At 44.2% G+C, this 16,747-nt stretch overlaps 1 protein-coding gene across 1 annotated transcript in view; it reads left to right on the top strand.

The window, feature by feature from the left end:
* Positions 1-16,747, top strand: part of LOC310999011 (CREB-regulated transcription coactivator 2) — a 44,637-nt gene that overhangs the window by 17,928 nt on the left and 9,962 nt on the right. Inside the window, exons 4-12 of the mRNA XM_083989303.1 lie at positions 2,297-2,358; positions 4,943-5,011; positions 6,769-6,875; positions 8,886-8,912; positions 9,675-9,754; positions 10,436-10,485; positions 10,619-10,890; positions 14,892-15,343; positions 16,060-16,449. Of these exons, the coding sequence (XP_083845429.1) occupies positions 2,297-2,358; positions 4,943-5,011; positions 6,769-6,875; positions 8,886-8,912; positions 9,675-9,754; positions 10,436-10,485; positions 10,619-10,890; positions 14,892-15,343; positions 16,060-16,449 (1,509 nt within the window). The remainder of the gene's footprint in view (positions 1-2,296; positions 2,359-4,942; positions 5,012-6,768; positions 6,876-8,885; positions 8,913-9,674; positions 9,755-10,435; positions 10,486-10,618; positions 10,891-14,891; positions 15,344-16,059; positions 16,450-16,747) is intronic.

Here is a 16,747-nt window from a genome sequence, read left to right as displayed (position 1 = left end):
TCCTGTGTGTTAGAGCTGTCAGAACAGACTTCGCTATTCAAACAGAATTCTAATTATTATAGAAATGAAAACGTTCAGAGGTGAAACTGACGTTACAACACATTCCTTACGCAACGACGCAAATTAACGTTGTGCGTTTGTTGTAACGTTCAGGGTAGTAAACATGTTGGTAAAACAAACTACTTAGTTGTTGTGCGACGTAGAGCTGGAGCTTCAAATATACGAGCAGAGAGGATTTCCATCTTTGCTGAGCAGAAGATTTGTTCATATTTAAATAAAAGTCAATGTCCCAAAGGGAATTTACGGTAAAATAACAATAATAAATCAAAGTTTTTTTCTCGGTGGAGATGAGATTTAGAATTTCTGCTGCACAGAACAACAAGAAAACCTTCACATGATCCAGATGCTGCAGCTGTTTCCTTCATGGAGCATCCAGACCTGCAGCTGTTGATTGATTATTAATTCATATACTCTGAGAGTTTCAGTTCAGGTGGTGGTTGTTATAAAACAGCAGCAGGTGGTTGAGACGTGTGTTCAGCAGGACACTGATCTGCTCAACAGGCCGCCACTCCTTCATCTTCCTCCTCCTTCACCTTCCTCCTCCTCAGCTCTTCTCCCAGTCGGATGTTGAGTTGTTGTCCGGAGGCAAAACTCAGAGCAGCAGGACGAGGATTTAAAAACAGATCAAACTAAAACTAGACAGGAAACAACACCAACGTCAGTAACGACCTGAAGACGACAGGTTTACTCTGTCTGTTGGTTTTTTTAGTGATCAGGTCAATTAAAGACTTCGTAGAAGAAAACAAACATGATCAAATAATCACAAAGTAACTTCATATTAAGGAGGCCGTTAAACATCAAACTGATCATTAGGACACAGTTCTCATAGTTTCGACCTTCTTGTTCATGTTTTTTGTTTTTTAAATAGAATAGAATAAAACTTCATTGATGTCCCAAGGGGGAAATTCAAAGTCACAGATACAAAACAAGATGCACACAAAAAAGGTAACTCTTATGTGTGACAGAACAATTAATAAAGATAAAAAAAGAAGAAAGTGTGTCGTAAAAGTCCTAGACATTATAACTGATGATCTTGGCCTTTTACTGCTGGTTATTATAATTAACTATTAATTAAAGCTTCTTCAGTCTGATCCGTCTCATTATAACATACAGAGATTCAGAAAAACATGGAACAATAAACTGGATCAAACTGGAAAAGAGAAAGATTTATACCCCTTTCCCACTGGCCAAAAAACCCGTTTAAACCCGCTAACAATCGGCTTTTGGTGGCAGTGGGAAAGGCGCACGGAGCCACGTCGACGCGGGTCAAACAACTCGGCAAGCGACGCGGGTTAAAATCTCCTTTAATCGGCTCGGCTTGCAGTGGGAACGCCAGACCCGCGTCAACCCGCTAATTTACGTGATGACACTGAACGTTACGTGACGCTACGTCATCGCGCCGGTCGCGTCTCATATCACCAAAACAAAGCTCTGCTCCGCTCTGCTCTCATCCGAGACTGGGATCAAAAGATCAGAGAACACTGACCAAAAACGATAGAAGAAAAGAAAAGAAGCGACAGTCTGTTTAACTGACGTGTTGTGCCGCGGACGTCCGTCATCCGGCCGCAGCAGACTCTCTGTCCTCCGCGGTCCTGGTGCTCCAGGTCAGCCAGCCAGAGAGTCTGCCTCGGCGGCTGTGGCATGACTGTGTGTCTCTTGCACCGCGGATGAGAGCGGGGCGACTGGTTTATGCTCTGTCTGATCCCTCAGCGGGGGGTCAGACTCGGCTCATTTTGGTCAATGGGAAAGGGGCCAAATGCCGATTGTTAGCGGGTCGACCCGCGTTTAAAAAACCTGCGTCGACCCGCTAAGTTTAGTGGGAAAACGGCTTTAGTTTCTCTTCCTTTTACACTTTTTGTTGGAGACACTTCTTCCTCTTCCTCTTCTTCTTCTTAGAGACGGTTTTAGATGAATTTCAGGTTAAAAATCCAAAATCCATCAGCTGTGTTTTACTCTCAGACTTCAGCATCAGTGATCGATCAGAGTCGCTCCAGATGTTTACTGCTGTTTGGAGAAAACACAGTGGAAACACAAGAAGGAGAAGGAGAAGAGGAGGAGGAGGAGGAGGAGGAGGAGGAGGAGGAAGAAGCAGCTGATGTTTGTGTGTGTGTGTGTGTGTGTGTGTGTGTGTGTGTGTGTGTGTGTGTGTGTGTGTGTGTGTGTGTGTGTGTGTGTTTATGACGTCTGAGTCTGATGAAACAGGAAGTGAGAGTTTCCTTGACCGGCTGCTCCTCAGGTCGACAGCTCCCCGTACGGCTCGGCCTACCTGTCCCCGCCCCCCGACCCCAGCTGGAGGAGGTACACACACACACACACACACACACACACACACACACGCTGCTCCCACCTGTCTGTCTCCATGGAGACGCAGCTCTCTGCAGGGACGCTGCTTGTTTGTTATGAAGTCTGTTCTGCTGCTGCTGCTGAGCCTCAGTCTCACCTCCGCTTCACTCAGAACTTTAACATAAATAATATTTAGATAAAACTAATCAATAAACTAACACCTCCCAGTTCATTAGGAGCCGTCGGTGAGCGATTATTGTCTGTAAATCATTCACAAACTGTTTAAATGAAGCATTAATATGTGTTTATTAAACATCATTTCATCATCGTCGTTATTTATAATGATAATAATAAACTTTATTTCTATAGCACCTTTCAAAACCAGGGTTACAAGCTGCTTCACAATAGACAAAATACAATATCATTGAGATAATAAAGCAATTAAGACAGAAATGAAGAAAACAGTGAACAAGCATAAGATGAAATAATAGAAATAGATAAAACAATAGAAACAAAGATCAAAATATGTAAATCATTAAAATTATTGCACAAATGCCAGTTTGTAGTCAGTGGATCATATTTATAAATGATCCACTGACTTCTGTTGTAAATCATATAATATTGATTCATTAATAAGAATGAAAATACAGCACATTTAAAAAAAATCATTATTGCTGATCCAGCTTATTGATCCACCGTTACAAATGCTGCTGTAACATGTTAAAGGGATAGTTCAACATTTAGTCAAGCTGGCCCATTGCCATAATCCCTATAGTCATAGAAGTAGGTTCGTTACCTTTAATTGTCGGTGCAAGCTGTTTTCAGAACGGCGGAGCAGAGCCGTGAGCTGCTCAGAGCTACGCTACAGAGGCTCATGGGATTTCTTGGTTTCCCTCATCAAACTCATCAAATACACAATCCAACAACTCACCACTGACAGGATCAACAGACCTCACTGCTCCACCTCCTCCTCCTTCTTTTGGCTTTTGTCCTCCTGGGAGCTCCTTTTCCTTCTTCTTCTTGTTTTTTCTTCAGCGTCGCCTTCGTTCCTGCTGGTTTTTCTTCTTTTATCTAACACAACAACAGCAACAACCTCAGAGAGACACTGGCCTCGGTCCACACGCACATTAACACACACATATAAACCACACACACACACATTATGCCAGTTGATGATCTCCAGCTCCGTTCCCTCCGATGGGAGTGTGTGTGTCAGGTTTGTTTACGTCGGAGCAGCAGCAGCTGGAGTTTCTCTAAACATCTGGATCTTCTTCTGCTGCTGCTGCTGAAACATGTTGAAACGTGTGAGAGGAACCAGGTTCATGTTCAGGCTGCGGACAGGAAGTGACTCATCAACCAGAGGCAGAGCGCAGCATTATTTATCTGATTATTATATATATATATATATATATATTATATGTTGCTACTATTATTATATATGTAAGGGATAATGCCCGACGAGGTGTCCATTATCAGAAATTAATGGACGACGTGGAGGCGTGCGTCGGACGGTTGCTTCCGCGAAGCAACCGCTTATACCATGGTCACTTACGAGAAAAATACATATTAAATCAATTACTTATAATTTAATGTTGTTTTTACAGTTAAAATGTTGTTTTTACCGTTAAAATCATACGTCTTTAAGCGGCTGAGCCGAGCGGACTATTTAATAACTCTCGTCGGCGATAAAAGAAAAAAAAAGAGGGACCCGCTGTGACGGCAGCGTAACGTTACAGCCAGTGACTCTGCCACAGCCTGGTAGTTGATCAGTGAAGGGAGGTGAGGTGACGCCTTAAATGTTACGTGACACAAAGTTTTTCAGACGGCCAGTGCTTCTTACCGCTGGTGTGTTTACAGACTCCAGTGCCGTGATGCGCTGGAAAAAAGTTGTTATGGTCCGAGTGTCCGTTGCCGTGGTTACCAACAAGCAGTAATATTTAGAACGTAATCAGGCAATTTGACCGGAACATCTTTATGGGTGTCCATTTATTTAATTATCACTTTTTAATGGACACCCCGCAGCCAATCAGAATCGAGGATTCACCCAGACCATGGTATAATGCTCATTATTACCTGATTTAAATCATTAAATGACAATTTTGGGTTTAAATGATTGAGAAAACAAGACAAATGTGTAACTTGTTAATCTACAGGCTGTTAAATAACAATTAATTACGTGATAATGTCAAGAAACAGACAAGAAATAACGCTCAATTTCATCATAACGTTGAGAAATATTGATTGTAATTGCAAGGACTTGGCGGGAAAAAATTCTTGCCTTTCCCAAAAAAACTAAAAGAATTCACAGCATGTGTCATTTTTTGTCTTTATGAAAAACATTAATTGTTATTTCTTGGCGACATAAATAAAGTTAATTGAGGTGAAGCTGGAAACAGGAAACACACACACAGACCAGTCCAGTCTCTCCCTCTGACCGTCGCTCGCTGCCTCATCTTCATCTTCCTCCGCCTGCATTTGAGCCCACTCCTCCTTTTTTTCTTCTTCTTTTTTCCGTCTCCATGGTTTTGTTTTTCCCGCTCGGTGGAGTTCGTTCAGTTTCTTCATCATTAACGTTTTTGTTCTTGTCGATCATGAAAAGGAACTGGTCTGGAAACTTCCCCGGAGACAAAAGCCACTTGTTCCGTCTCCCAACTACCGCTCTCAACAGGTGAATCCTCCTCCTCTTCTTCCTCCTCCTCTTCCTCCTCCTCTTCCTCTTCTCCTCCTCTTCCTCTTCTCCTCCTCCTCCTCTTTCTCCTCCTCTTCTCCTCCTCTTCCTCCTCTTCCTCCTCTTCCTCCTCTTCCTCCTCCTATTCTTCCTCCTCCTCTTCCTCCTCCTCCTCCTCCTCTTCCTCTTCCTCCTCTCCTCCTCTTCCTCTTCTTCCTCCTCCCTATTCTTCCTCCTCCTCTTCCTCCTCCTCCTCCTCCTCTTCCTCTTCCTCCTCTCCTCCTCCTCCTCTTCCTCTTCTTCCTCCTCCCTATTCTTCCTCCTCCTCTTCCTCTTCTCCTCCTCCTCTTCTCCTCCTCTTCCTCTTTCTCCTCCTCTTCCTCCTCTTCTCCTACTCTTCCTCCTCCTCTTCCTCCTCTTCCTCCTCTTCTTCCTCCTCCTCTTCTTCTCCTCCTCTTCCTCTTCTCCTCCTCTTCCTCTTTCTCCTCCTCTTCCTCCTCTTCTCCTCCTCTTCCTCTTCTCCTCCTCCTCCTCTTTCTCCTCCTCTTCCTCCTCTTCTCCTCCTCCTCCTCTTTCTCCTCCTCTTCCTCCTCCTCTTCCTCTTCTCCTCCTCCTCTTCTCCTCCTCTTCCTCTTCTCCTCCTCCTCCTCCTCTTCCTCTTCCTCCTCCTCCTCTTCCTCCTCTTCCTCTTCTCCTCTTCCTCTTCCTCCTCTCCTCCTCCTCTTCCTCTCCTCCTCCTCCTCTTCCTCCTCCTCCTCCTCCTCTTCCTCCTCTTCTTCTTCTTCCTCTTCCTCTTCTCCTCTTCCTCTTCTTCCTCTCCTCTTCCTCCTCCTCCTCTTCCTCCTCTTCTTCTTCTTCCTCTTCTCCTCCTCTTCCTCTTCCTCTTCTCCTCCTCCTCCTCTTCCTCCTCTTCCTCCTCTCCTCCTCCTCCTCTTCTTCTCCTCCTCTTCTTCCTCTTCCTCCTCTTCCTCTTCTCCTCCTCTTCTCCTCCTCTTCCTCCTCTTCCTCTTCTCCTCTTCCTCCTCTTCCTCTTCTCCTCTTCCTCCTCTCCTCCTCTTCCTCCTCTCCTCCTCTTCCTCCTCTTCCTCTTCCTCCTCTTCCTCTTCTCCTCCTCTTCCTCCTCCTCCTCCTCTTCCTCCTCCTCCTCTTCTCCTCTCCTCCTCCTCTTCCTCTTCTCCTCCTCCTCTTCTTCTCCTCCTCTTCTTCCTCCTCCTCCTCTTCTCCTCTCCTCCTCCTCTTCCTCTTCTTCTTCCTCCTCCTCCTCCTCCTCTTCCTCCTCCTCCTCCTCCTCCCACCTGGACTCTTCTCTACAAACCTGTGGATAAAACCGAGGCTTTTTTACTTTGGGATTTTTTTCTGGCTTTTTGTCTTTTTTTCCGACTGACTTCATGAAAGTCTCTCCGTTCCTCCTCCTCCTCCTTCCTCCTTCCTCCTTCATCCTTCGCTCTTCATCCTCCTCACTGAGCCGTTAGGGTAAATGTCTGTGACCTCGTCAGGTTTCAGAGAGCAGTCGCTGCACGAGGGGCTTTTATTTTGAAATGTCGCACAAATGTTACGCACAGTTACAGTTTGTGAGAAGAAGAATTAACTCTGTTTCTGTGTGTGTGTGTGTGTGTGTGTGTGTGTGTGTGTGTGTGTGTGTGTGTGTGTGTGTGTGTGTGTGTCTGTGTGTGTGTGTGTGTGTGTGTGTGTGTGTGTGTCTGTGTGTGTGTGTGTGTGTGTGTGTGTGTCTGTGTGTGTGTGTGTGTGTGTGTCAGGACCAACTCTGACTCGGCCCTCCACACCAGCGTCATGAACCCTCCCACAGGAGACCCCTTCACCACCGGAGGACCCACCTTCACCCCCCAGAGCAGCAGGCGCAGCGGTGAGGACCACAACATTTCATTTCATTTATTTGTTTATTTGTAACGGGACTCTGCATATTCATGAACATACAATATGTAAATACACCAGATTTAACTCTAAGGCTAATTAGGGCCACGGGGCAGTCGCACCGAGCACTGGTCCCGCAGTTCACACTAAAACAACATTAGACAAGGACGAGAACAAAGCACAACATGGTATGAATGACAATAAAGGTACTCAATACAAGGTATTCAATTACATTAAATTCAATGTGGTACAAATACCATATCACAATATATACAATATATCATACCGTAGCTTCAGTCAGAAGGATCAAGGAGGAGTAGTAAAATTAAAGTGCATTTAATCGACAAAGGTGTCGTATAGCGCTGTTAAGATTCATTAAAGTGCATCTGTCATTAAGTGTTAGTTTTAAAGTGCATGGAGTAAAGTGCCTACTATTTTTAGTATCTAAAATAAGAGAACTACCCTTAGTGTTCACAGAGCTGGTTATCAGTCAGCCATGTTTTCAGCTGTTTTTTAAATGCTACTATGTTGAGTTTTCCCTTATAGCCAGCGGTAATGTATTCCGTATTGAGCAACCATAGATTGATAAAACTTTCTGTGCAAATGCTGTTCTCCTAAACTGTAACAACAACACAACACACAACAACATTATACAAATCTTATATTATAGGAGCAGAGAGAGACGTGGCCGCACTGAGGGGCTCACAGTTTAAATTCTGTAAGTCTCTCTGCTTTGTTGAACACATTGTTAGAGAGAGGACAAGTTTGTCTACAACTGTGGAAAAAAATCATGTGTGTAGAGTGTAAACTGTGTCCGTGAGCAGCGTGGAAAGAGAAAAGTTTCAGTCGATTTCAGACGACTTCTCCCACTCTAGCTGATGATGTCACCCACTCTAGCACGAACATTCCGTCCAGTACACACCCATTATAATCTCAGCATTTCCCCCTAAATGATCATGGTCATTGAACAGTGATTGATCAAAAACTATAAAACCTATCGAAATGTGGATTAATACACCAATAGATGAGACTTGTGTCTACATTTTAAAGTTTAAATGGAGTCTCTAGGTGAAAGTATGCCGGAGCAGTAGACGTTTAAAAAAAATCTAATAATTTGTTCATTTTTTTTACCTCCTCCCATTCATTCTCTATGAGATTTTTGTTTTTGCAGTTTCTGTAAATTCGTGTTCTATAGAGAAAAGTGATAGCACACTGATCCTGATCAAGCTGCGTTTTGATTTATAATTCACCTGGGTCGTTTCAAAGCTGTAGGACGAGTCGTGAATCGAAATTTGACACGGAAGATGAGAAATAATAGTAAGAAGAAGAAATCCCCACGTTACCAGGGCTTTGCACTGAGGCACTTTTTTCACATCACTATATCACTGTTTAGTCTAATCTGATGTTTGTAAAGTCTATAAAACCAATGACTGGACAAACATTGTTATTTCTGTCTGCACGTTTTTGTAATTTGTCGTGGTTATCGTAAATTGTCAGGGCTAACCGTTAACTACCTGTTTAACTTTAATGACTGTGACTCCCCCAAAACTGAATAAATACAACACATAGCAACACACAACACACACATAGAAATAGTAATGTTTCTTCAATCATTTCAGATTTATCTAAACGGTGATAGGGCGTGAAAAACATGATATCTAAACTCTCGTTCGTTACTATTGATCTCATTCAAATTACGTGCTGGTTTTCTACCTGGAAGTAGAGATTCGTTCTATACAACACACATTTACATTCACGTCATGAACCTGTGAACCTGTGTCTGTCTCTGTCTGTCTCTGTATGTCTGGTGCTGATTCATTCGAGGCCTCTAAAGACTAAAACCCACAGGGACAGAAGTGAAAGTGGTGTGATGCGTTCAGGCGCTCAGAGACTTTCTCTCTCCCCCCGAGAGATAAAAATCAGAGTGTAAACATGTTTCTGAAGAGTCAGGACGTCCTAATGTAAATGAACTAACTGTCTCTGTCTCTCTGTCTCTCTGCAGGTCAGAGCGACGGCGAGGGCAGAAGAAGTGAGTGAGACCTTTAAACACACCGACACTGAACTGAGTCTGTTTCTGTTTATCAGTCACACGTCAGCAACAAACATTAATATAGGCCTACAACAACATTTCAGATTTGTCAATTTGCAGAAAAGATTCATTTTTATACTGAAATGTGTCAGATGAAGTCACTGAAACACACATTTCATTTCATTTATTGGTTTATTTGCAACGGGACTCATATATGCATATTCATGAACATACAAAACAATATTTCGTTCCAGATTTAGCTCAAGACGGTTCACAAATAAAATAACAGTAAGACAAAAACAAAGATAAGCATAGTACAAATACAATATACACAAGAAAAACATAGAGAATGAAACATAAGTTAATAATTGTGTATGTTTTAACCCCTACTGTTTTTTTGTTTTTTTGTTATATCGAATGATTTTATAGAATAACTAGAATAACTGTTTCACTTCCTGTGAAAATATGAACATATATGAGCAAAACATTTTTGTGAACGTTACAGTTCAGGGTGTGAAACTGTAAAACACTGACATCACATACTGTTATAAACACGTGTTTTTATTTCATTTAAACTGTTTGAAGCCACAAAACTTTTCTGCTCGTTGACAAACTTGATTTTCTCGTCGCTCGGCGTCTCAGGTTTGAAAAGGATCCAACACAGCAACAGACACAGTAACAGCTAGGCTCACATTGTTGTGTTTCATGCTTTTATTCTGAAATGTACCTTTTGTGTTGAAGCTGCACTCTTTTGTCCCTCAGTGTTTCCGTACCCGGTTCCTCCCATCGAGGAGAACGTGTTGGACGAAGGAAAACTGCTCAAACCCTGGGACACCAAGAAGGTGACGACCCAGAAACACCTGCACTTTATTATTTTATCATGAATTATTGTTTATATTTAAAGGGATAGTTCAACATTTTGTCAAACTGGCCCATTGCCATAATCCCTATAGTCATAGCAGTAGGTTCGTTACCTTTAATTGTCGGTGCAAGCTGTTTTTAGAACGGCGGAGCAGAGCCGTGAGCTGCTCAGAGCTACGCTACGGAGGCTCATTATGGGATTTCTTGGTTTCCCTCATCAAACTCATCAAATACACAATCCAACAACTCCACAACTCTCTGGTGGACAAGTTGTGACCTGCACATTCACCACGCTATGAGATAATAACACAACGTTACCACACAGAGTTGTTTTAGAGGGAAATTCATGTAAAACCACTGATGCACGTTGCCTTCAGGGACAGTTTTTCATCAACAGTCTCTGCATTTCCCTCTAAAACAACTCTGTGTGGTAACGTTGTGTTATTATCTCATAGCGTAGCTCTGAGCAGCTCACGGCTCTGCTCCGCCGTTCTAAAAATAGCTTGCACCGACAAATAAAGGTAACGAACCTACTGCTATGACTATAGAGATTATGGCAATGGGCCAATTTGCAGAAAATGTTGGACTATCCCTTTAAAAACCTGCAGCGACAGAAACAAACTGTCTGTTACATCGTGTCATTATTATGTTTGTGTCTTCAGTTGCCTCTGTTGTCGTCCCGACCCAAGTCCTGTGAAGTCCCCGGCATCAAGTGAGTCCAACGCACACACACACACACACACACACACACACACACACACACACACACACACACACACACACACACACACAAACTCTCTCTTTGATGCTTCAGACAGTGACCCTCTCTTCTCCTCCTCCTCTAGTATCTTTACGTCCCCGGAGCAGCCGTCCACGCCGACCCACGGCATCCTCCCCTCGGCGCTCAACACGGGCGGCTCGCTGCCCGACCTGTCCAGCCTCCACTTCCCCTCGCCGCTGCCCACGCCGCTGGACCAGGACGAGCCCGGCTACCCAGGGTCCTCCTCTCTGAGCGGCGGCAGCAGCACGGGGAACCTGGCCTCCACGCTCACGCAGCTGGGCATCAACGCCGCCAACGCACAGGGAGGCAACGGGAACTTCCACCACCACACGCAAGGTAGCCGCCGCTTCTCATCCGGCACTAAGAGTTATTTATTATAACTCAGAGGTTAAAGTCATTATGATCTTTTCATACAGTCCAAGCAACACAAAGCTGCTTTAAAGAATAAAAACAATACAAATACCAGATTAACCTTCACTCATACAGAACAATTAATGATCAAGTAGGAAATAAAATCAATAGGGGAATTGCCGTTTTTTTACAATCTGGACCTTATTTCTATCATAAAATCCGATCATTTCCTCCCCCAGATAACTTTGGTGTCATTACAAGTGGTTGTGATGAAATGAGCTCCAGCCGAGAGCCGCGTATATCCGTATAATGGAGCCTACAGGGCAGCAGAATGCAGCCTCTAAATAACACATTATCTGCAGAGAAACTCCTTCATTTCACCAATATTTAGTTCTGATAGGCTAGTGCTATTCCCCTCTGAGTCCAGGGTTAGCTGTTATCAACATCCGGGGTCTGTAGGTTGACCTACTGACCTCTGACCTGGATGATGTCATCATGCCTATCAGAACTAAATATTGGTGAAATGAAGGAGTTTCTCTGCAGATAATGTGTTATTTAGAGGCTGCATTCTGCTGCCCTGTAGACTCCATTATACGGATATACGCGCCTCTCGGCTGGAGCTCATTTCATCACAACCACTTGTAATGACACCAAAGTTATCTGGGTGAGGAAATGATCGGATTTTATGATAGAAATAAGGTCCAGGTTGTAAAAAATTGCAATTCCACTTTGAAATTTTATGATTGCAAGCAGAAAATGTAGTTGCACACACCATAAATAAACTTGCAAAGCAAATATTCACATTTCCTTTACATTCATGATCCTCACACACGTTGGCCTGACACCTGTAATGACTGATTCCTGAGTCTTTGACTTGCCGCCGCTTCCACGTTTCATAAGTGTTAAAAATAAAACAGCAAATTTACTGGTTGAACATGTGCAAAAGTTTGACATTTCACTTGCACTGTATCACATTTTAAGGGGTGAAATGCCTCCATTTAGGGGCAGTCAGCAGCCCTGCAAAGATAAAGAGATAAAGATCAATAAAATGTAGAACCATAGAGATTAAAAGGGAAGATATTCAAAATCGTGACGACTTAATTAGAAAGATAAAATCATCAAATGGTTCAAAAAGTGTTTGAAAGTGACTAAAACCAGAAATATTTTTACAAAATCCATGAAAATAAATATAAATTCCATAAAAGCTTCTCAGAATCTCGGCTTCGCCTGGAGGGAACTTCGCTCTGTGAAGCTCCAGCTAAAGAACTGAGTGTGTTTCTGTGGTTCAAAGGTCAAAGGTCACTGTGACCTCACCAGACAATCCACAGACTGATCGATTAAAACACTGAACCAATCAACAGAGACAGAAAGGTGAAAACATCTGTGTTTTCCCCACTTTTAAGTAAACGTTTAATTTCAACTTAATTTTCTTTTTCTTTTGCACAGGGAAAGATTAAAAGGCTCATTAAACTACAGTTTCCCGCCTAGCAACTATTAATTCAAGCATTTAATTATTTATTTCTGTACGTTTTTATTTATTGATACATGAGAATAATGACGTCTTCACGGCGTTGTGTGTGTGTGTGTGAACAGTCAAGGTGAAACTGAGACGAGTTGAACTGTCGGTAACAATCCTGACTCACTGCTCCAGTAAATGCAGGACAACAAACAGGAAGTGGCTCTGTGAATGTGAACAGCTCGTCTTCATGTTCTCTCTCAGCTTTGACCAAAGTGTTTGTTGGCTTTTTTTTATTAGATCACTCATAAAACATCCGGCCAATCAGAAGAGAGGCGCGGAGCCTGCTCTCCTCTGATTGGCCTTAAAAACTAAACACTTCCAGTCTCACAATAGATGTATTTATAGTTCTGGTGTTTTTTTATAGGACTCAGTCGTTTGCAGGTCTCGGCCTCGGCTCTGAGGCTGACGTGAAGCTGAGCAGAGGAAGTTTGTGGGTGACAACGACTAAATGAAACAGAGGGGGATTCACGTGGGGGCGGAGCCTAAATTTAACCACAGACAGTCAGAGAGACAGAGAGACGGGATGGAGCTGAGGTGGGCGGACGACGTGCAGTCGGAAACTGAAGCTGCGTGTCTTCGTTGGTGAAGTGACTGTGCAGAGACCACAGAGAGGACGCAGCTGGAGATCAAACCCAGAGGCTCAAGACCTGAGTCTGGATCATCATCATGAGTCTAGATCAGGGGTCGGCAATGACTGAGTTCTAATCTAATCTAAAGTTTACGTAGGCTACTGTATTTCTTGGTCTGTGTGCACCTGTAAGTCAATGCGCTGGGACACGGAAACACGCTCAAAGTGTTTGTGTGTGCCTGTGAGCCCCTGCACTGGGATAAGGAAACACGCAGGTACCCAAAGCACCATGCGGAGAGGTCTGGGGAGCCGGCTGCACTGCAGGGTTTTTCCTGCCTGTCTGCAAAGGCCGTAGGTGATTTTGGCCTCGGTTCACAACTCAAAAGCCGTAGCGGCGCGCATTTGATGCGACGCGGTTGTTTTTCCGTGCACGTCCGCGGCGCACAGCTGCACGCGGTTGCATGGACCTGCTTCTCCCCGGGTTTTGTGTCCCGGTTCCATCGACCTGTGTCTCTCCTAAAGTTTCCCACTGAGCTCTGCCTCATTTGAAAGGTGAAGGAAGCCCGTGAAAGACGTTGCCTCCGAGATGTAGAATGTGTTATAGAAGAGAAACACACGTCAGGACCAATGACTTGGGAACGGACCTGCCCTGTAACGGTCAGCCTCCTTTCATATTTAAGCTGAAAATCACAGGGCATGTCTCAGGATACAAGCCAGCAGTGCCTACCCCTGGTCTAGGTCATGTTAATGAGTCTGGATCTTCATCATAAGGGGGGAGTCGGTGAAAGCAGGAGGACGGTGCGTTCAGGGACAGCGCTGATGTTTTCACCTGCTCTGATCACCTGGGGAGGAGGAGCTCAGGTGAAAACAGGCCGAGGTTTCCCCAGCGGGTTCGAGTCCCTGAACGAGAGGTTTATTTGAAACTGAGGCCACAGAGACGGGTGGGGGATGGGGGGATGGAGGGGGGATGGGGGGATGGGGGGGTGGGGGGTGTAAGATGCTGCTCAGAGAGATTCACATGTGGTTTTAACATTAAACAGTTTGTATAATTAATGATGACTCAGCAGTTTCTCTACAGACGTCACCGTTAACTAGTTCCATCTTAGCAGCAAACCACAGTCACTCATTAACGACTCTTACTCACCTTAATGTTGAAATCATTAATTAAGTTAATGATTTAGGTAATTAATTAATCAGCTGTTTTAAGGAGCCGTCGACTAAAAGTGTTCAGTTGTTGTGGTTCGTGCTGCTCAGACTGATCATTAGATGGATAATTAGATCATTAGATCGTTAAGTCTCAGTGCTTAAAGACTCCCGTTTACAGCATCTATCTATCTATCTATCTATCTATCTATCTATCTATCTATCTATCTATCTATCTATCTATCTATCTATCTATCTATCTATCTATCTATCTATCTATCTATCTAGATCGATCGATCTATTTATCAGTCTAGATCTATCTATCTATATTTGTCTATCTATCTAGTTCTATCTATCGATCGATCTAGATCTATCTACCGTATCTAAAAAGAAGAAGAAAGAAAGAGACTAAAAAATAAACTGAAACTCAAATATAATAACATTCTTAATAAAAGGTTTTAATAAAATTTCTTAACTTGGACTGTTTTTTTCTACGACAAAACACTTTAACTGACACTGATAAAACAAGGGGACCAGTGTTGCCAAAACCAATGTCTGATAATCTGAGGTTCAATAACGTTGGTATGGAGGAAGCCAGAGTCTGGATTTTCAAAGTAAAACATCCTGTAACTGAGTCTGAAGTCTGAATTTACCCAGAATGCATTGCACCACAGGCTGGTTTAGCATCAGATGAGTTCAGACTTTGTTCCAGTTTGTCTCACCGTGTCGTGTTGTTGTGTTGTGTTTTGGTTTCAGGTCTCCTGGCGTCGCTACAGAGCACGCTCAGCAACCCCTCCCTGCAGTCGTCGCTAAGCAACCCCAACATCCAGTCGTCGCTCAGCAGCCACTCCTTCTCCAACTCTCTGAGCTCCGCCTCGCTGCAGTCGTCGCTCAGCAACCCCTCGCTGCAGTCGTCGCTCGGCTCCTCCCCCTCGCTGCCGTCGTCCCTCAGCAGCCAATCGCTGCACTCCTCCCTCAGCAACTCCTCGCTGCAGTCGGCGTCCGGCAGTAACCCCGGTTACGGCGGCGTGGGCTCCTCCTCCTCCTCCTCCTCCTCTTCCTCCTACGGTCAGCAGCCGCTCAGCACGTCGCCACGGAGACGGGTCCAGCTGTCGCCGCTCATCGTGCCCATGGGCGGCGAGTCGAGGAGGCATCACTCCAAACAGTTCTCCCCCACCATCTCCCCCACGCTGTCCTCCATCACACAGGTAACACACACACACACACACACACACACACACACACACACACTCACTTCCTGTTCTGTTTCCTTTTTTTACTCTTTTATTTTGAAAAGACACAGCTTCAGTGGTTTCATAACTAGTGGTTACGTCTTCCCTGGCCTCGCGATTTACATTTGAATCAATACGACACTGATACTTGGTACCTGTTTTTCAGTACTCTTTGTGAAATTAAAGTTATTTTGTCTGTAAAAACTTCTGAATTTTTAATATTTATTTCTCAACAATATCACAACTCCTCAGCCTTTAAGAGTATTTTATGTTGTCTGAAAAAATGTTAATGTTCCCTTTTTACTGTGGCAGAAGGAGAAACATGGAAAGGCTCCTACAGCCTCAGGAAGTTCTGTGTGAAACTCTGTCAAATAAAAAACAATTAGAATTTTTTTTTTTTTTGCATTTCGATGCATCCCGGTGCATTTTGATGCATTTCGATACATTTCGATACATCCCGGTGCATTTCGGTGCATTTCGATGCATCCTGGTGCATTTCGATACATTTCGATGCATCCCGGTGCATTTTGATGCATTTTGATGCATTTTGATGCATCCCGGTGCATTTCGATGCATCTCGATGCATTTTGATGCATCCCGGTGCATTTCAATCATTTGAATTTAAAAGTCGATTATGTGACAAAGCTGCATCGATTCAGAATCGTCCCATTAAGAATTCCTCTGTTTGTCAGGGCGTCGCTCTGGACACCAGTAAACTGCCTCTGGACCAGCGGCTTCCTCCGTACCCGCTCAGCCAGTCCCACCAGCACCAGCCGCTCCCCGGCCCCCAGCCCCCCCAGCAGCAGCAGCAGCAGCAGCAGCAGCAGCAGCCCCCTCCCATGGCTCAGCACCACCACCAGCAGCTGCACCGGCTGCAGCAGCAGCAGCAGCCGCGGCCCAACGCCCAGCAGCAGCAGCAGCAGCAGCAGCAACAGCAACAGCAGCAGCAGCAGCAGCAGCAACAGCAGCAGCAGCAGCAGCAGCAGCAGCAGTCTCAGGCCATGCAGCAGCAGCAGCAGCAGCAGCAGCTGCACCTGCAGAACCTGCGCAACCAGCACATGCAGCAGCAGCACTTTGGATCGGTGAGACTCATTCACATCAACCAGGAAGTAATCTAATAATTTGATCTAATAGATTAGATCAAATCTTAAAAATGGGTTGTTGTTGTTCAAAACTAAAACAACAGGTGATTGGATTAGATCATGTGATCTGGATCGAATCCTCAGTTTGTGTTGATTAAAACTTTTTAGTAGAATCAGCAAAACTTTGATCCAGAACATCTGGATTATTCTGATCCCAGCAGTTTGGTGGATTCAGGAGCAAACTGGGATTTAAATTCAATTCAATCTGGTCAAATAAACAACATTTATCATGTATTAC

Source organism: Trachurus trachurus (genome assembly GCF_905171665.1).
Source record: "Trachurus trachurus genome assembly, chromosome: 16".
In the NCBI taxonomy this organism is placed as follows: domain Eukaryota; kingdom Metazoa; phylum Chordata; class Actinopteri; order Carangiformes; family Carangidae; genus Trachurus; species Trachurus trachurus.
Note: the sequence above shows the minus strand (reverse complement) of the source record. Positions and strands in the feature narration are given on the sequence as shown.